The 20,731-nt window shown below is 44.7% G+C and overlaps 1 protein-coding gene across 2 annotated transcripts in view; it reads right to left on the bottom strand.

Annotated features, from left to right (window-relative positions):
- PPP1R12A (protein phosphatase 1 regulatory subunit 12A) overlaps positions 1–20,731 on the bottom strand; it is a 1,050,482-nt gene that overhangs the window by 399,159 nt on the left and 630,592 nt on the right. For both annotated transcript variants that reach the window (XM_069228775.1, XM_069228774.1), the window contains one exon: positions 8,647–8,768. In XM_069228775.1, coding sequence (XP_069084876.1) covers positions 8,647–8,768 — 122 coding nt within the window. The remainder of the gene's footprint in view (positions 1–8,646; positions 8,769–20,731) is intronic.

The following is a 20,731-nucleotide window of genomic DNA, read 5'->3' as shown; positions in this document are numbered from 1 at the left end:
TGCTAGGCCCCTCTTGGTCCACCAGGGAACCTTTCAATCCCAAGTCCTCAGCCATCTCATCCTTAACTTAGTCCTACACAGACACTACTATTCAACTGCCCCCAAAGTTCTTGACTTGCACTGTCCAGACTGCTTTGTTATACCCTGCAAGTGGCTTGAATATGAAGAAACATGACACTTCTGAATTTCTGTTGTCCATGCTGTGTTAACGTTTGTTTGGTTTTGTACGACAATATCGTATTCTGTTTTTCAATGAGACTTATATGGAGCTGTTATGGTGATTTTTCTTTTCTTTTTACATTGAGAGTTGTATAGTTATTGGTCCTGTGTTTTGTTCTGGGCAATATTTCATGGTTCCTTTTATCAAAGGAGTCCTCAAATATTTGTGGTGGTATTGGTGTTATGTCTGCCTGTGAATGTGGGGAATATTTCTAATTTGCTGGATGCAACAAGGAAAATGGTTGCATTTTGAGGATACACAGATGTCATTTTCCAGTTACAATGAAGAAGTACTGCTAACGTGTAGCTGCACAGGTTTGAAATTGCCAGAGCTTCTCTGGAGAAGTCTCTGGTAGTCAAAGATAAAAACCATTACATTGATCATCCAGTATGGCATAAATGTCGGAACTGCTTTCTTCTGGGATTGGCCAGGGAAAAGAAATATTCTAGGAGATATAACATGGAAGCATGAGGACACTGCTGTAAATTAAGCATGCAAGAAGAGGTTTCAATCTAGAAATAAACCCAAGGATTTGACTGTTGTTGCTGTCACAGGATAAGGACCCAGTGATGAGTCGAACACAACTGTCATGTTTGTTTATTTTTTTCCATCGAGCAGCAGCCTGGTCTTACTTATGTAATGATTAAGAATGAAAATGTCACTTACCCAGTGTACATCTGTTCGTGGCATTAGTCGCTGCAGATTCACATGTGTGGCACAGTCCGCTGCCTGGTGTTGGGCTCGGAGTATTACAAGTTGTTTTTCTTCGAAGAAGTCTTTTTTTGGTCACGGGACCGAAGGACTCCTCCCTCTTCGGCTCCATTGCGCATGGGCGTCGACTCCATCTTAGATTGTTTTCCCCGCAGAGGGTGAGGATGGAGTTGTTTGCTATAAATAGTGCCCATGCAATGGAGTGAATATGTATGTACGTTAAGAGTTTATAATAATATATATTTTTTTTTTTTACAAATGTACAGAAGTTTAAGATTCATGATCTACTTCTAAACGGCTACAGGCTTCCCGGGGAGGTGGGAGGGTACATGTGAATCTGCAGCGACTAATGCCACGAACAGATGTACACTGGGTAAGTGACATTTTCAGTTCGATGGCATCTGTTGCTGCAGATACACATGTGTGGCACAGACTGTAAAGCAGTTACCTCCCCTAAAAGCGGTGGTTTAGCCTGTAGGAGTTGAAGTAGTTTGGAATAATGTTCTTAGTACAGCTTGGCCCACTGTAGCTTGTTGTGCATTTAGTACGTCTACACAGTAGTGTTTAGTAAACGTATGAGGCGTAGACCAGGTTGCAGCCTTACATATTTCGCTCATAGGAATGTTTCCTAGAAAGGCCATTGTAGCACCTTTCTTTCTGGTTGAGTGTGCCTTTGGTGTAATAGGCAATTCTCTTTTGGCTTTAAGATAGCATGTTTGAATACATCTGACTATCCATCTAGCAATGCCTTGTTTCGAGATTGGATTTCCTATGTGTGGTTTTTGAAAAGCTATGAACAGTTGTTTTGTTTTCCTGATGAGCTTTGTTCTGTCAATGTAATACATTAGTGCTCTTTTGATGTCTAATGTATGTAGTGCCCTTTCAGCCACAGAATTTGGTTGTGGGAAGAACACTGGCAATTCTACTGTCTGATTTAAATGGAATGGTGAGATTACTTTTGGCAGAAATTTTGGATTTGTTCTTAGAACTATTTTATTGTTGTGTATTTGAATAAATGGTTCTTGTATGGTAAATGCCTGTATTTCACTTACTCTTCTGAGGGATGTGATTGCAATGAGAAATGCGACCTTCCAAGTTAGATATTGCATTTCACAGGAATGCATGGGTTCGAAAGGGGGACCCATGAGTCTCGTTAGGACGATGTTAAGATTCCATGAAGGAACTGGTGGTGTTCTTGGTGGTATAATTCTTTTTAGCCCTTCCATGAATGCTTTAATAACTGGTATTCTAAATAGAGACGATGAATGAGTAGTTTGTAGGTAAGCAGATATTGCTGCGAGGTGTATTTTTATAGATGAAAAAGCGAGATTTGCTTTTTGCAAATGTAGTAGGTATCCTACTATGTCTTTAGTAGAGGCATGTACTGGTTGTATTTGATGGGCATGGCAGTAGTAAACAAATCTTTTCCACTTAGATGCATAGCAGTGTCTAGTGGAAGGTTTTCTAGCTTGTTTTATGACCTCCATGCATTCTTGTGTGAGGTCCAAGTGCCCGAGTTCTAGGATTTCAGGAGCCAAATTGCCAGATTCAATGATGCTGGGTTTGGATGCCTGATCTGTTGTTTGTGTTGTGTTAACAGATCTGGCCTGTTGGGTAGTTTGACATGCGGTACTAGTGACAGGTCTAGTAGAGTTGTATACCAAGGTTGTCTTGCCCATGTGGGTGCTATTAGTATGAGTTTGAGTTGGTTTTGACTCAACTTGTTTACTAGATATGGAAGGAGAGGGAGAGGGGGAAAAGCGTACGCAAAGATCCCTGACCAATTCATCCATAGAGCATTGCCTTGTGATTCGCGGTGTGGGTACCTGGATGCGAAGTTTTGGCATTTTGAGTTTTCTCTTGTTGCGAACAAATCTATCTGGGGTGTTCCCCAAATTTGAAAGTACTTGTTCAGAACTTGGGGGTGAATTTCCCATTCGTGGACTTGTTGGTGGTCTCGCGAAAGGTTGTCTGCTAGTTGGTTTTGTATTCCTGGAATAAATTGTGCTATTAGGCGAATGTTGTTGTGAATCGCCCACTGCCAAATTTTTTGTGTTAGGAGGCACAATTGTGTTGAGTGTGTTCCTCCTTGTTTGTTTAAATAATACATTGTTGTCATGTTGTCTGTTTTGACAAGAATGTATTTGTGTGTTATTATGGGTTGGAAGGCTTTTAATGCTAGAAATACTGCTAACAGTTCTAGGTAATTGATATGAAATTTTGTTTCGTGTATATCCCATTGTCCTTGAATGCTGTGGCGATTGAGGTGTGCTCCCCACCCTGTCATGGAAGCATCTGTTGTTATAACGTATTGAGGCACTGGGTCCTGAAATGTCCGCCCTTTGTTTAAATTTTTGCTGTTCCACCATAGAAGCGAGAGGTATGTTTGGCGGTCTACCAACACCAGATTTTGAAGTTGACCCTGTGCCTGTGACCATTGTGATGCTAGACACTGTTGTAAGGGTCGCATGTGTAGTCTTGCGTTTGGGACAATGGCTATGCATGATGACATCATGCCTAGAAGTTTTAGCGCAAATCTTGCCTGTATCTTTTGGTTTGGAGACATAGCATTTATTGGCTTGTGGAATGCCTGCACTCTTTGTGGACTTGGAGTGGCAATTCCTTTTGATGTGTTGATGGTTGCTCCTAGATATTGTTGTGTTTGACACGGTTCTAGGTGTGATTTTGTGTAGTTGATGGAAAACCCCAGTTTGTGAAGGGTTTGTATGACAAAAGTGGTGTCGTTTGCGCATTGTTTTACTGTGTTGGTTTTGATTAGCCAGTCGTCTAGGTAAGGGAACACATGTATCTGTTGTCTCCTGATGTGTGCTGCTACCACTGCTAGACATTTTGTGAACACTCTTGGTGCAGTTGTTATTCCGAATGGCAACACCTTGAATTGGTAATGTATTCCTTTGAATACGAACCGTAGGTACTTTCTGTGAGAAGGGTGTATTGGTATATGAAAGTACGCATCCTTTAGGTCCAATGTGGTCATGTAATCTTGCTGTTTGAGCAGTGGAATGATGTCTTGTAGTGTGACCATGTGAAAATGGTCCGATATGATGTAGGTATTTAGTGTCCTGAGATCTAATATTGGTCTCAATGTTTCGTCTCTTTTTGGAATTAGAAAGTACAGGGAGTAAACTCCTGTGTTTTTTTGTTGTATTGGTACTAATTCTATTGCATCCTTTTGCAGTAGTGCTTGAACTTCTAGTCCTAAAAGTCCTAAATGTTGTTGTGACATTTTGCGTGTTTTGGGGGGGATGTTTGGTGGGAAGTTGTGGAATTCTATGCAATAGCCATGTTGGATTATTGCTAATACCCAATTGTCTGTTGTAATTTGTTGCCAAGATTGGTAGAATTGGCTTAGTCTTCCCCCCACTGGTGTTGAGTGAAGGGGTTGCGTGACTTGAAAGTCACTGTTTAGGTGGAGGTGTTTTTGGAGTCTGGAATCTTCCCCTACTCCTTGGGAATTGACCCCCCCGATATCCCCTGAAACCTCCCCTTTGGAAGGAACCCTGATATGGTGTGGTTCTTGATTGTTGGCTGGTGGTGTCTGTGGGTTGGCCACGAAACCCCCCTCTAAATGGAGGTTTTCTGAAAGAGCCTCTGCTCTGCGGGGAGTAGAGTGCGCCCATGGCTTTGGCCGTGTCTGTGTCCTTTTTAAGTTTTTCAATGGCTGTATCCACTTCAGAGCCAAACAGTTGTTTCTCGTTGAAGGGCATATTAAGGACGGCCTGCTGGATTTCAGGTTTGAAGCCTGAAGTGCGTAGCCAAGCGTGTCTCCTTATGGTGACAGCAGTGTTGACTGTTCTTGCTGCAGTATCGGCTGCGTCTAGTGAAGAGCGGATTTGATTGTTTGAGATCGTTTGTCCCTCTTCCACTATTTGCTGCGCCCTTTTTTGGTATTCCTGGGGAAGATGGTCTACGAGAAGTTGCATCTCGTCCCAGTGTGCGCGGTCATATCTGGCCAGCAGCGCTTGTGAATTTGCGATGCGCCACTGGTTGGCTGCCTGTGATGCCACTCTTTTCCCTGCTGCGTCAAATTTTCGGCTTTCTTTGTCCGGAGGTGGGGCGTCGCCAGATGTATGTGAATTTGCTCTTTTGCGAGCTGCCCCTACTACCACAGAGTCGGGTGGTAACTGCGAAGTAATAAACACTGGGTCTGTGGGTGGTGGTTTGTATTTCTTATCCACCCTTGGGGTGATGGCTCTTGATTTTACGGGCTCCTCAAAAATTTGTTTTGCGTGCCGTAACATCCCTGGTAGCATTGGGAGACATTGATATTGGCTATGTGTAGCCGAGAGGGTGTTAAATAAAAAATCATCCTCTATAGGATCGGAATGCAGTTGGACATTGTGGAAGTCTGCAGCCCTAGCCACCAGTTGCGAGTAGGAGGTACTGTCCTCTGGCGGTGACGGCTTTGTGGGGTATGACTCGGGATCATTGTCCGGCACTGGGGTGTCATACAGGTCCCAAGCGTCTTGATCCTGATCGTCATGACTTATGGTAGTTTGCGCTGGTGAGTGCATTTGTGGCGGTGTTTGTGCCGGCGATGCCTGTGGTGGAGAGGGCGGAGGCGTGACTTTTTTAACCACTTTGGCTTGTGGTTGTGCGTCATCCTTTGGAAGTCCGATCCTTCTTTTCCTCATGATTGGGGGAAGGGTTGATATCTTCCCCGTATCTTGCTGGATGCACAGTCTCTTTTGTGTGTAGTCCGATTCTACACTTTGGAGCTCTTGTCCAAATTTGTGCATTTGGCCACTTAGTCCATGTTCCTCTGAGTAGGATGAAGGTGTGGTCTTTTTCGGCGCCGAGAGAGAATCTTTTTTCGGTTTCGGCACCGACAGAATTTTTGTTCCTTTCGGCATGGATTCTCGGTGCCGATGTTTTTCGGTGCCGATATCTTGTTTCTGTCTCTCGGAGCCGCTTTCTCGGCTCCGAGGTTGCTCCATGGCGGTCCCTCGACCGGAGTCGGGTGTCTTCGCTATGGGCGTGCCCTTTTTCGGCCCCTTCGACGGGTCGCCTGATTTATGGGTCGAGCCATGGCCTGTTGGCAGTGGCGTCCCCTGGGCTTTTGGTTTGTCGATGGATTTACTTTTCGACGTCTTACTCACAGTTTGTTGCTGTTGTTCGACATCGGAGTCTCCGGATTCTGATTCCGGAACCGAAAATGTTTCCTCTTCGTCGTCGAAACGTTGTTTTGTCGACGTGGACGCCATTTGGTGACGCCTGGCTCTTCGGTCCCGGAGTGTTTTTCTGGACCGGAAGGCTCGACAGGCTTCACAGGTATCCTCCTTGTGCTCGGGGGACAAGCACAAGTTACAGACCAAGTGCTGATCTGTATAAGGATACTTACTGTGACATTTTGGGCAGAAACGAAACGGGGTCCGTTCCATCGGCTTCAATGTCGCACGCGGTCGGGCCGACCAGGCCCCGATGGGGGATCGAAACTGCCCCAAAGTCTTCCGATGATCGGTGTCGATGTAACTAACTATCCCGATACCGAACGGAACAATACCGACGCTTTCTTCCGAGAGTCTGACTAACTTTCCGAACCGAAACACGGAGCGAAAAGGAATACGTCCGAACCCGACAGCGGAAAAAAACAATCTAAGATGGAGTCGACGCCCATGCGCAATGGAGCCGAAGAGGGAGGAGTCCTTCGGTCCCGTGACCAAAAAAAGACTTCTTCGAAGAAAAACAACTTGTAATACTCCGAGCCCAACACCAGGCAGCGGACTGTGCCACACATGTGTATCTGCAGCAACAGATGCCATCGAACACTGCTGTTTACCCATGTCTGAATGGCAGAAAGGAAATCTCCAAGGCTGGACAGAGCCTTGCGCACCTGTTTAAGAGGGATGATTAAGTAGGTGTAATCAGCACAGGTCAACGCAGGGCACCCATATAATCCAATCTCAACACGGGTCAACGCATAGCATCCATATAATCCAATCAATTTACATTTATAAATGTATTGGGAACAATGAAGAACCTTGGGAAATCCGACAATGTATCAAGAAGTAAAGTGTGCAAGATGGTGGCAGGGCCAGGGCATGGAACATGCCCTCCAGAAAATACAAGAACCAACTAGTGACAGTTTCCCCAAGACCCCTTCCTCAGTCTAATAAACCTCAAAATGCCATCATTCTGATCATACTTTAGGTAAAGTGGCTTGCCTTCTTTGTAACTAGAGTCACAGAAAGCTTTAGAAAAGGTAACAAGTGACTATCCTATATATTGTGGTGCATACAGACTGAGGACACCCTTGTGGGTAATAGCGTGCCTTACAAATACATGCAAAATACATATGTACATTTGCCAGTGGTGGGTCCTCCGCTATGGAGGAGGAGCGTGGTTCCCCCCTGCCAGCAGCAGAAGCTGCAAGCCTTTCACAACGAAAGGATAATAAACAGTGTTTATTATCCTTTCGTTGCGAAAGGGGCGGGCATTGGGGGTGACTAGCAGTGAGGTGAGTGCACTGTGCACTCCCCTCTCGGGCTGGCCAAACGCACTGTGTTGCTGGGCTGGAGAGAGCAGGCACAGGCTCCCCAGACTACATGGGAGCTCCCTGGCTGGGTGGTCCTAGCCAATCCCAACGCTGCTTTGAGCAGCATCAGGATTGGCCGCAGGGCAGGCTGGGAGCTTCTGTCTGCCTGCTGAGGAGACGGAGGTTCGGTGGCGTGACTATGTTTTTTCAATTTATTAATCTCCCCCTCCCATGCCTGTAACTTAACTCCTGCGAGCTGCGACTGATATTTGCCTGGGAGTTTTATATTTATCTGCTCTTTCCTCTTGCTGAAGAAATCCCTTTGGTGTTATCAGTACTATTAGTCTGTGAATTTCAATTAAAGGCTGTGTGGTGCCTAGAAAAAGAGGCCCGGGGATCTTACCTTCATAGATCTGCTTTCAAAGACATGAACCTGTAAAGTCTGTTCTAATGGATGGACAGGTTTTCTGTTACCTGAGGGATAGGACTGTTGTCCAAAGCCTCAGTAATTTGTGGGGCTGCTCTGTTGGCTAAAAGGGTGAGCGTCTGTCATCATTTTAACTTTAGAGACAGAACTGGGGCATGACGATGGAACATGAAGGGCTATTACCTGTGATAAGCAAACTTGTGGATGATCTCCTGAAAGGAAGCTGCATGTTAAGAACCATTTACTAGTGTTTGTAGGCAACTACAGCAACATCCATTGTGAAGGATTGTGTAATGAACACAATTCACATTTACAACCATTGTGTAATCTGCAATGCAGAGGCTTTATAAATATAAGTAATGTATTTATTTCAATATCCATTATGAAACTTAACTGAATCAATGCAACCATGCACAGCCACAGCACATCACTATAATTAAGATGCTTCCTCTTCTTTGTTGTATCTAAAAGTAACTGTGTTCTGATCTGAACAGAAAGTAACTATTACCTAACATTTTTTGTACTGCCTTCAAGTCTAATAAAAGGTGTAGCTCACATAACTGCTTCTGAATGAGCTGAAGAATATACCCAGGGATCCTATACAGCACATGTCCATCTAATGCTTACATAAAGCTTAAGATATGGTCTTATTATAAGTCAGTCATTAGACAGACAATTGTGTTGGAAATTATATTTTCAAATTTTGGAAATAAAGGGTCAACATGTTTATTTTTGCTGTCCCTAATCGACTTTGCAACAAGAATCATGAAAATTAGAAATGCATAAACGTACATCCTGTGTCCAATACGAAACCCCTGTTGATCTCCGCTTCTCTCTGGGTCTCCGTCGCTCTCTTATAGATTTGGATTGCGATTTGTCCTCTGTTTCCTTCTCTTCTGCTTTCCGTTCTCCATCTAGAAAAAACAATTATTAACAGTATTGAGAAATTAGAACTGTAAATTGACATCAAACAAACATCTGCTCTAAGGTTGGGCAGATAAAGAAGGCATCATCAAAGCAAAAGGTAACACCCCATTAAGACGTTTTGATTATTGTTTTGAAAATAACAATTGTTTTTTAAACTAAGAAGTGAGACAGACGCCATTGCACACAATACCTAGTAACATATCTACTGCATTATTTTGAGAGACACTGGAAAACACTGCACACTCCGCATTCTTTTTGACTTGACCTCAATGACTAATACAGGGCACCCCATCCATAGTCAAGTTGCCAAATTGTCCTCTATTTGAATACTCCTCTGTATGATTTCCACTAGGTCCAAATGTTTCCCATTTTTTTGGACATCTTTTCACTGCATATACAAATTATTTTGGCCAACATACACCAATCCATAGGTTTGTTCCAGTTCCACAGACTCTACCGTTCTCCATTGCCGGGCCACATCTCATGTCACCAACTTAAGTCCCAGTCGGAAAAATAAATTAAGTCCCTCTGAAGTTCACGGTCTCCCCATATGTCAAGTATGGAAAATATCACTTACCCAGTGTACATCTGTTCGTGGCATGAGACGCTGCAGATTCATATGCTTTGCACATCCCGCCATCTAGTGTTGGGCTCGGAGTGTTACAAGTTGTTTTTCTTCGTAGAAGTCTTTTCGAGTCACGAGATCGAGGGACTCCTCCCCTTTCGGCTCCATTGCGCATGGGCGTCGACTCCATCTTAGATTGTTTTCCCCGCAGAGGGTGAGGTAGGAGTTGTGTATTATAGTAATAGTGCCCATGCAATGGAGTAAATATGTATGTACATAATGCGGTTTAAAGTGATATATTTACAAAATTTACAAATGTTCAAGATCAACTTCGAAACTGCTATAGGCTCCCGGGGAGGCAGGTGGGCGCATGTGAATCTGCAGCGTCTCATGCCACGAACAGATGTACACTGGGTAAGTGACATTTTCCGTTCGATGGCATGTGCAGCTGCAAATACACATGCTTTGCATAGACTAGTAAGCAGTTATCTCCCCAAAAGCGGTGGCTCAGCCTGTAGGAGTTGAAGTTGTTTGAAATAAAGTTCGTAGTACTGCTTGTCCTACTCTGGCTTGTTGTGTTGTTAACACAGCCATGCAGTAGTATTTGGTGAATGTATGAAGCGTAGACCATGTGGCTGCCTTACATATTTCAGTCATTGGAATGTTTCCTAGAAAGGCCATAGTAGCACCTTTCTGCCTAGTTGAATGTGCCTTTGGTGTTATAGGCAGTTCTCTTTTTGCTTTGAGATAACAGGTTTGAATACATTTAACTATCCATCTGGCAATGCCTTATTTGGATATTGGATTCTCTGTATGAGGTTTTTGAAAAGCAACGAACAGTTGTATTGTTTTCCGTATTTGTTTTGTTCTATCAATGTAGTACATTAAAGCTCTTTTGATGTGTAATGTATGTAGTGCTCTTTCCGCTACAGAATCTGGTTCTGGAAAGAACACTGGTAGTTCTACTGTTTGATTTAAGTGAAACAGTGATATGACTTTTGGTAAGAACTTTGGGTTAGTTCGTAAAACTACTTTATGCTTGTGTATCTGAATAAAGGGTTCTTGTATGGTAAATGCCTGTATTTCACTTACTCTTCTTAGAGATGTGATGGCAATGAGAAACGCTACTTTCCATGTTAAATATTGTATCTCACATGAGTGCATGCGTTCAAAAGGTGGACCCATGAGTCGTGTTAAGACAATGTTAAGGTTCCACGAAGGAACTGGTGGCGTTCTTGTGGAATAATTCTCTTTAGCCCCTCCATAAATGCTTTTATGACTGGGATCCTAAATAATGAAGTTGAGTGCGTAATTTGCAGATAAGCTGAAATTGCGGTAAGATGTATTTTAATGGATGAAAAAGCTAGCTTTGACTTTTGTAAATGCAGTAAGTAGCTTACGATGTGTTTAGCAGATGCGTGTAATGGTTGAATTTGATTATTATGGCAATAATAAACAAATCTTTTCCACTTATTTGCATAGCAATGTCTTGTGGTTGGTTTCCTTGCTTGTTTTATGACCTCCATACATTCATGTGTAAGGTCTAGATGTCCGAATTCTAAGACTTCAGGAGCCAAATTGCTAGATTCAGTATGTTGGATTTGAATGACTGATCTGTTTGTGTTGAGTTAACAGATCTGGTTTGTTTGGAAGCTTGATATGAGGCACTACTGAGAGGTCTAGTAGTGTTGTGTACCAAGGTTGTATTGCCCAGGTTGGTGCTATTACAGGGAGTGCAGAATTATTAGGCAAGTTGTATTTTTGAGGATTAATTTTATTATTGAACAACAACCATGTTCTCAATGAACCCAAAAAACTCATTAATATCAAAGCTGAATATTTTTGGAAGTAGTTTTTAGTTTGTTTTTAGTTTTAGCTATGTTAGGGGGATATCTGTGTGTGCAGGTGACTATTACTGTGCATAATGATTAGGCAACTTAACAAAAAAAAAATATATATACCCATTTCAATTATTTATTATTACCAGTGAAACCAATATAACATCTCAACATTCACAAATATACATTTCTGACATTCAAAAACAAAACAAAAACAAATCAGTGACCAATATAGCCACCTTTCTTTGCAAGGACACTCAAAAGCCTGCCATCCATGGATTCTGTCAGTGTTTTGATCTGTTCACCATCAACATTGCGTGCAGCAGCAACCACAGCCTCCCAGACACTGTTCAGAGAGGTGTACTGTTTTCCCTCCTTGTAAATCTCACATTTGATGATGGACCACAGGTTCTCAATGGGGTTCAGATCAGGTGAACAAGGAGGCCATGTCATTAGATTTCCTTCTTTTATACCCTTTCTTGCCAGCCACGCTGTGGAGTACTTGGACGCGTGTGATGGAGCATTGTCCTGCATGAAAACCATGTTTTTCTTGAAGGATGCAGACTTCTTCCTGTACCACTGCTTGAAGAAGGTGTCTTCCAGGAACTGGCAGTAGGACTGGGAGTTGAGCTTGACTCCATCCTCAACCCGAAAAGGCCCCACAAGCTCATCTTTGATGATACCAGCCCAAACCAGTACTCCACCTCCACCTTGCTGGCGTCTGAGTCGGACTGGAGCTCTCTGCCCTTTACCAATCCAGCCACGGGCCCATCCATCTGGCCCATCAAGACTCACTCTCATTTCATCAGTCCATAAAACCTTAGAAAAATCAGTCTTGAGATATTTCTTGGCCCAGTCTTGACGTTTCAGCTTGTGTGTCTTGTTCAGTGGTGGTCGTCTTTCAGCCTTTCTTACCTTGGCCATGTCTCTGAGTATTGCACACCTTGTGCTTTTGGGCACTCCAGTGATGTTGCAGCTCTGAAATATGGCCAAACTGGTGGCAAGTGGCATCGTGGCAGCTGCACGCTTGACTTTTCTCAGTTCATGGGCAGTTATTTTGCGCCTCGGTTTTTCCACACGCTTCTTGCGACCCTGTTGACTATTTTGAATGAAACGCTTGATTGTTCGATGATCACGCTTCAGAAGCTTTGCAATTTTAAGAGTGCTGCATCCCTCTGCAAGATATCTCACTATTTTTGACTTTTCGGAGCCTGTCAAGTCCTTCTTTTGACCCATTTTGCCAAAGGAAAGGAAGTTGCCTAATAATTATGCACACCTGATATAGGGTGTTGATGTCATTAGACCACACCCCTTCTCATTACAGAGATGCACATCACCTAATATGCTTAATTGGTAGTAGGCTTTCGAGCCTATACAGCTTGGAGTAAGACAAAATGCATAAAGAGGATGATGTGGTCAAAATACTCATTTGCCTAATAATTCTGCACTCCCTGTAGTATGAGTTTGTTTTGACTCAATTTGTTTACTAGATACGGAAGGAGTGGGAGAGGGGGAAAAGCGTATGCAAATATCCCTGACCAGCTCATCCATAACGCATTGCCCTGAGATTGATCTTGTGGGTACCTGGATGCGAAGTTTTGGCATTTTGCGTTTTCTTTTGTTGCTAATAGGTCTATTTGTGGTGTTCCCCATCTTTGGAAGTAAGTGTTTAGTATTTGGGGGTGAATCTCCCATTCGTGGATCTGTTGGTGATCCTGAGAGAGATTGTCTGCTAACTGATTCTGAATCCCTGGAATAAACTGTGCTATTAGGCGAATGTGGTTGTGAATCGCCCAATGCCATATTCTCTGTGCCAGGAGACACAACTGTGTCGAGTGTGTTCCTCCCTGTTTGTTCAGATAATACATTGTTGTCATGTTGTCTGTTTTGACAAGAATGTGTTTGTGGCTTATTATGGGTTGAAATGCCTTCAACGCTAGAAATACTGCCAGTAGTTCTAAATGATTTATGTGAATGTGTTTTTGCCGAGTGTCCCATTGTCCTTGGATGCTGTGTTGATTGAGGTGTGCTCCCCACCCTATCATGGAGGCATCTGTCGTTATTACGTATTGAGGCACTGGGTCTTTGAAAGGCCGCCCTTGGTTTAAATTTATATTGTTCCACCATTGAAGCGAGGTGTATGTTTAGCGGTCTATCAACACTAGATCTAGAAGTTGACCCTGTGCCTGTGACCATTGTGATGCTAGGCACTGTTGTAAGGGCCGCATGTGCAACCTTGCGTTTGGGACAATGGCTATGCATGAGGACATCATGCCTAGTAGTTTCATCACCATCTTGACTTGTATCTTCGGTTTTGGATACATGGCCTGTATTACATTGTGAAATGCCTGTACCCTTTGTGGACTTGGAGAAGCAATCCCTTTTGTTGTGTTGATTGTCACCCCTAAGTATTGCTGTGTTTGACACGGCTGAAGGTGTGATTTTGTGTAGTTGAGTGAGAAACCTAGTTTGTGGAGGGTTTCTATGACATGCTTTGTGTGTTGTGAACACCGTTCTTGCATGTTGGTTTTGATTAGCCAATCGTCTAGGTACGGGAACAAATGTATTTGCTGCCTCCTGATATGTGCAGCCACTACTGCCAGGCATTTTGTAAATACTCTTGGCGCAGTTGTTATCCCAAATGGCAACACTTTGAATTGGTAATGTACCCCTTGGAATACAAACCTTAAGTACTTTCTGTGTGAAGGATGTATCGGTATATGGAAGTATGCATCCTTTAGGTCTAGTGTTGTCATGTAGTCTTGTTGTTTGAGCAATGGGATTACATCCTGTAATGTCACCATGTGAAAGTGATCTGATTTGATGTAGGTATTTAATGTTCTGAGATCTAATATAGGTCTTAAAGTTTTGTCCTTTTTGGGTATGAGAAAGTACAGCGAGTAAACTCCTGTTCCTCTCTGATGAATTGGTACCAGTTCTATTGCATCTTTTTATAACAACGCTTGGACCTCTAGTTCTAGAAGATCCATGTGTTGTTTTGACATAGTGTGTTTTCGGTGGGACATTTGGAGGGAATTTGAGAAATTCTATGCAATAACCATGCTGGATAATTGCTAGGACCCAAGTGTCTGTTGTTATTTCCTCCCAATGTTTGTAGAACTTGGTTAGTCTCCCCCCACAGGTGTTATGGGTTGGGGATTTGTGATGTTGAAGTCACTGCTTGTTTTGAGGAGTTTTGGGACTTTGGAACTTCCCTCTACTCTTTTGGAATTGGCCCCCTCTATATTGTCTATGATAAGTGGGCCTTGCTTGTGAGGTTGTGGGTTCTGTGCTTTGTCCTCGAAACCCCCCTCGAAACTGTGTTTTACAAAATGTGCCTCTGCTCTGTGGGGAGTAGAGTGCGCCCATGGCTTTGGCCGTATTAGTGTCCTTTTTAAGTTTTTCGATAGCAGTGTCCACCTCCGGCCCAAACAACTGCTGTCCGTTAAATGGCATATTCAGCACAGCTTGTTGTATTTCCGGCTTGAATCCTGATGTACGCAGCCATGCATATCTCCTTATAGTCACTGCTGTATTTACTGTCCTAGCAGCTGTATCTGCTGCATCCATTGCCGAGCGTATCTGATTGTTCGAGATACTCTGTCCTTCCTCCACCACCTGTTGTGCCCTTTTTTGGAACTCTTTGGGTAAGTGTTCAATGAAATGTTGCATTTCGTCCCAATGAGCCCTATCATATCTCGCCAGCAATGCCTGTGAGTTGGAAATGCGCCATTGGTTGGCCGCTTGGGCTGCAACCCTTTTCCCCGCAGCGTTGAACGTGCGACTCTCCTTGTCTGGAGGTGGTGCGTCTCCCGAGGTGTGTGAGTTCGCTCTCTTGCGAGCTACCCCTACTACCACAGAGTCTGGTGTTAGTTGCTGCGTGATGTATACAGGGTCTGTTGGCGGTGGCTTGTATTTTTTCTCCACCCTTGGAGTTATGGCCCTGCCCTTTACAGGCTCCTGAAACACCTGTTTGGAGTGTTTTAGCATAGGGAGACTTTGGTATTGGCTATGTGTGGAGGATAGTGTGTTAAATAAAAAGTCATCCTCAATAGGCTCTGCATGCAGGGTGACATTATGAAACGCCGCTGCTCTTGACACCACCTGTGTGCAGGCTGTACTGTCCTCAGGTGGCGACTGTCTCGCTGGATAACAGTCTGGGCTGTTATCTGATACTGGTGCATCATAAAGATCCCATGCTTCGGGATCATCCTGACTCATTCCAGTATGAGTTGGGGACTGCATCAGTGGTGGAGTGGCTACCGGTGATGTGTGCGTTGAGCGTGGTGGAGATGGTGGCGGGGTTACTTGTCTTGCCACCTTTGCCTGTGGCTGCTTGTCTTTTTCTTGAAAAGGCAAGTCTTCTTTCCATCCTAATTGGGGGAAGAGTACTTATCTTCCCTGTGTCCTTTTGGATGTGGAGCCTTCTTTGTGTGTAGTCTGGCTCCATTGACTCTAGTTCTTGTCCGAACCTATGTCCTTGCATTTGTGAGGACAGTCCCTGTTCCTCTGTGTAGGAACTTGTTTTCGGTTCCCAGGCCGGATGTTTCGGAATGGAAACTTTTTCGGCAGTCTTTTTCGGCTCCGACAACACTTTTTTTTTTTTTTCGGCGTTCCGGTCTCTTGTGCCGACTCGTTTCGGTTCCGCCCTCTCGGTGCCGAACTTGCTATGACCCGCTATCTCTGGGTCGAGTCTGCTCTGTGCCGGTATCTCGACCGGAGTCGGATGTCTTCGACACATGCATGCCCTTTTTCGGTGCCGATGATCGGTCACCTATTTTTCGGGTTAAGCCATGGCCTGCTGGTGGTGGCGTCCCTTGTGCTTTAGCGGTCTTTCCGTGAGTTTTGTGTGTCGACGTCTTACTCACGGTTTTCGGCGTCTGTTCGGGATCAACCTCGTCCGAGTCCGACTCCTCGATGGAGAAGGTTTCTTCTTCCTCCTCCAAGTGTTTTTGTCCTGTCGGTGCCGAAGCCATCTGTAGTCTTCTCACTCTTCGGTCTCTTAAGGTCTTCCTCGACCGAAACGCTCGACAGGCTTCACAAGTATCTTCTTTGTGTTCTGGAGACAAACACAAGTTACAGACCAGCTGCTGATCTGTATAAGGATACTTGTTATGACATTTGGGGCAGAAGCGGAATGAGGTCCGTTCCATTAGCCTTGAAGAGACACGTGGTCGGGCCGACCAGGCCCAGACGGGGGATCGAAAACCCCAAAGGGCCACCGGAGCTCTTCAAAATTTGGTGTCGATCTGTTGTAACTAACCCGATACCGAACGCAAACAATACCGTCGAATTTTCTGAGATTTTAACTATCTTTCCGAACCGAAACGCAGAGCGAAAAGGAACACGTCCGAACCCGATGGCGGAAAGAAAACAATCTAAGATGGAGTCGACGCCCATGCGCAATGGAGCCGAAAGGGGAGGAGTCCCTCAATCTTGTGACTCGAAAAGACTTCTTCGAAGAAAAACAACTTGTAACACTCCGAGCCCAACACTAGATCGTGGGATGTGCAAAGCACCAGCCAGATCAGACAGACGCCTGGCCCCTGCTCCTCAAAAAGGCATCAGGCGTTGACACTCCCATAGGATATGCACAAAGTTGCCCGTTTGTAATCAAAGGAATTACCGGTTTGTATTTGAATGAATTATCTCTTAAACAGTATTTCTTCAATAACTTTCTGACTTAAAAATGATCCATGAGTACTGAATTTGTCAAATAATGTTCACTTTACCAATAAATAGACAATTAGTTGCTTCAAATCCATTTTTCAATACATATAAAACAGCACATACACATGTCAATTACAAACTCCATGTAGGAAAATGGCTCCTTGTTGCAGTTATACCCCCCCAACACACTTTTTGCCTGATACTGATGCTGACTTGACAGTGTGCGCTGGGACCCTGCTAACCAGGCCCCAGAACCAGTCTTTCACTAAAAATGTACAGTTGGCTCCACAATTGGCACAACCCTGGCACACAGATAAGTCCCTTGTAAAAGGTACCAGTGGTACCAAGGGCCCTGTGACCAGGGAAGGTTACTAAGGGCTGCAGCATGTGTTGTGCCAACCTAAGGGACCCCTCCCCTAACACATGCACACTGCCAGTGCAGATTGTGTGTGTTGGTGGGGGAAAAAAAGGCACAGTCGACATGGCATCCCCCTCAGGATGCCATACACACAAAATACTGCCTGTGGCATAGGTAAGTCACCCCTCTAGCAGGCCTTAAAGCCCTAAAGCAGGGTGCACTACACCACAGGTGAGGGCATAGAAGCATGAGCAATATGCCCCTACACTGTCTAAGTCCATTCTTAGACACTGTAAGTACAGTGAGGTCATATTAAGTATATGGTTTGGGAGTTTGTCAAAACGAACTCCACAGTTCCATAATGGCTACACTGAATACTGGGAAGTTTGGTGCCAAACTTCTCAGAATAATAAACCCACACTGATGCCAGTGTTGGATGTATTACAAAAATGCTCACAGAGGGCATCTTAGAGATGACACCCGTGTTTTACCCAATCCTTCAGTGCTAGGCTGACCAGTTTCTGCCAGCCTGCCACACCCAGACGGGTTTTTGGCCACATGGGATGAGTGCCTTTGTGCACTCTGTGGCCAGGAACAAAGCCTGTACTGGGTTGAGGTGCTTCACACCTCCTCCTGAAAGAACTGTAACACCTAGCAGTGAGCCTCAAAGGCTCAAGCCTGGTGTTACAGCGCCCCAGGGCACTCCAGCTAGTAGAGATGCCCATCCCCGGACACAGCCCACACTTTTGGCGGCAAGTCCGGAGGAGATAATGAGAAAAACAAGGAGTCGCCGCCCTCCAGCCTGGACAGCCGCTGAGGTGACCCCTGCCTTAGGAAATCCTCCTTCTTGCTTTGAAGGATTTCCCCCAATAGGATCAGGGATGTGCCCCCCTCCCCACAGAGAGGAGGCACAAAGAGGGTGTACCCACCCTCAAGGACATTAGCCATTGGCTATCTCCCACCAAACCTAAACACACCACTACACTGAGTATTCAGGGGCGACCCTGAACCCAGGAAACCAGATTCCTGACAACCTGAAACAAGAAGGACTGCTGACCTGAAAGCCCCGCAGAGATGACGGAGACGACAACTGACTTGGCCCAGCCCTACAGGCCTGTGTCCAGACTCAAAGAACCTGCACAGCGACGCATCCAGCGGGACCAGGGACCTCTGCCGACTCAGAGGACTGCCCTGCAACCAAAAGACCAAGAAACTCTTGTGGACAGCGACTCTGTCCAAACAGCAACAAAGAAACCATCTTTAAAGGGACTCCAGCCTCACTCCGGAAGCTTGAGTCCCCAACACTCTGCACCCGATGACCCCGGCTCATGTCTAGAAGAACCAATACTGCAGAGAGGACCCCCAGGTGACTTCAACGACATGGACACCCTGAGACGAGCTCCCTGCACCCACACAGCGACGCCTGCAGAGAGAATCCAGAGGCTCCCCCTGACCACGACTGCCCGGTAACAAAGAACCCGACGCCTGGAAGAAGCTCTGCACCCACAGCCCCCAGGACCAAGAGAAACCAACTACCGGTGCAGGAGTGACCAGCAGGCTGCACTCAACGTTGCCCAGTCGGTGGCTGGCCCGAGAAGCCGCCCGGTGCCCCACCTGCATCGCCAGAGTGACCCCTAGGTCTCTCCATTGATTTCAATCTAAAACCAGACACCTACTTTGCACACTGCACCTGGCCGCCCCTGTGCTGCTGAGGGTGTATGTTGTGTGCCTGTTTGTGACCCCCCCCCCCCTCAAAGTGCTCTACAAAGCCCCCTGGTCTGCTCCCTGAGGACGCAGGTACTTACCTGTTAGCCAACTGGAACCAGAGCACCCCTAGTCTCCATAGGCGCCTGTGTTATTTGGGCCCTACTTTGACCTCTGCACTTGACTGGCCCTGTGCTTTTGGTGCTGGGTGTTTGGGGTTGACTTGAACCCCACACGGTGGGCTGCCTATGCCCCAGGGACTGAATTTGTAATGGCTTTACTTACCTGACAAACTAAACTTTACTTACCTCCCCTAGGAACTGTTGTTTTTTGCAGTGTCCACTTTTGAAATAGCTTATGGAAATTTTTGCCAAAACTGTGTACATTACCGTTTTAATTCAAAGTTCCAGATTTACATACGGCAAGTACCTTACAATTTATGTATTTACTTCAATTCTGCATCGTGTGGTTCCACCATAAATTAAGAAAATAATATTTTTCTATATAAAAACCTATTGGCCTGGAGTTAAGTCTTTGAGTTTGTGTTCTCATTTATTGCCTGTGTGTACAACAAATGCTTAACACTACCCTCTGATAAGCCTACTGCTCGACCACACTACCACAAAATAGAGCATTATTATCTAATTTTGCCACTATCAACCTCTAAGGGGAACCCTTGGACTCTGTGCACACTATCTCTCACTTTGAGATAGCATACACAGAGCCAACTTCCTACACCCCAGCATAATTAAAACCTCACATACATACCAATTATCCTCTGAAGTACCACATCTCCCCATGTCACTTATAGAAAATGCCTAGTAAGTATCTGTTCATGGCATGTAGTGCTTTAAATTCATATGCTTAGCATAATCCCAACATCTAGTGTTGGGCTTTAATGTTTGCAAATTGTTTTTCTTTAAAAAAGTATTTTGAGTCACGAGGGATGCTGACTCTTCCTGCTACTGCACATGGTCATTTGCTCCATTATTAGATGTTTGCCCAAGGCGGGTGAGGATGGCATGTAGAGCAGAGTTTATTAAAATGAGATGTCTATGATGAAAAAAAATATGATAACATATAAGATTACCTGACCTGCACAGGTGAGCCGGAAGGAGGGTGGGCAGAAGTGAATCTACTGCACTACATGCCAGGAAGGATGCTTATTAGTAAGAAATATGTTCCATTCAAGGCATGTGGGGTTGTATGTACAGATGCTTAGCATAAACTGTAAAGAAGTCCTACCCTATAAGCGGTGGCTAACCAGTGGGTGTTACAGATGTTTGAAATAGTGTACAGAACACTGCTTGGCCCACATTAGCGTGATGGCTGGCAAGCACATCTAACGCAGTAATGCTTTATGAACGTATGCATATGTCAGCAATTGGTATATTACCAAGAAAGGCCATTTACTCTTATTTTGCGAATGGAGTGGGCCATAGAAGGGATGTGAAGGGTTCTTTTTGCTTTAGCATAGCACATTTGAACATACAACTAATATTCTAACATCTAATAGCGGCTTTGGATTTGGGTCTAGACTTGTGTGGTGTTTAAAAGGCAACAAAAAGTTGTTGTCTCTTTCTGAATGTCGTGGTTCTACTAATGTAGTATATAAGGGCTCATTTACCATCTAATGTATGTAAGGCATGTTCTGCAACAGAATGTTGTTGAGGGGAAAAAAAGAATAGTATCTCAACAGATTAAGGTGAAATTGAGTGACCACCATTGGTAGAAATTTAGGATGGGTCCGTAGTACCACCCTATCTCTATGTAGTTAAAAGAAGAGTTCTTCCAGGGATAATGCTTGAAGCTTAA

Source organism: Pleurodeles waltl, chromosome 4_1 (genome assembly GCF_031143425.1).
Source record: "Pleurodeles waltl isolate 20211129_DDA chromosome 4_1, aPleWal1.hap1.20221129, whole genome shotgun sequence".
Taxonomy (NCBI): Eukaryota; Metazoa; Chordata; class Amphibia; order Caudata; family Salamandridae; genus Pleurodeles; species Pleurodeles waltl.
The sequence above is the reverse complement of the archived record's forward strand: the minus strand, read 5'-3'. Positions and strand labels throughout refer to the sequence as shown.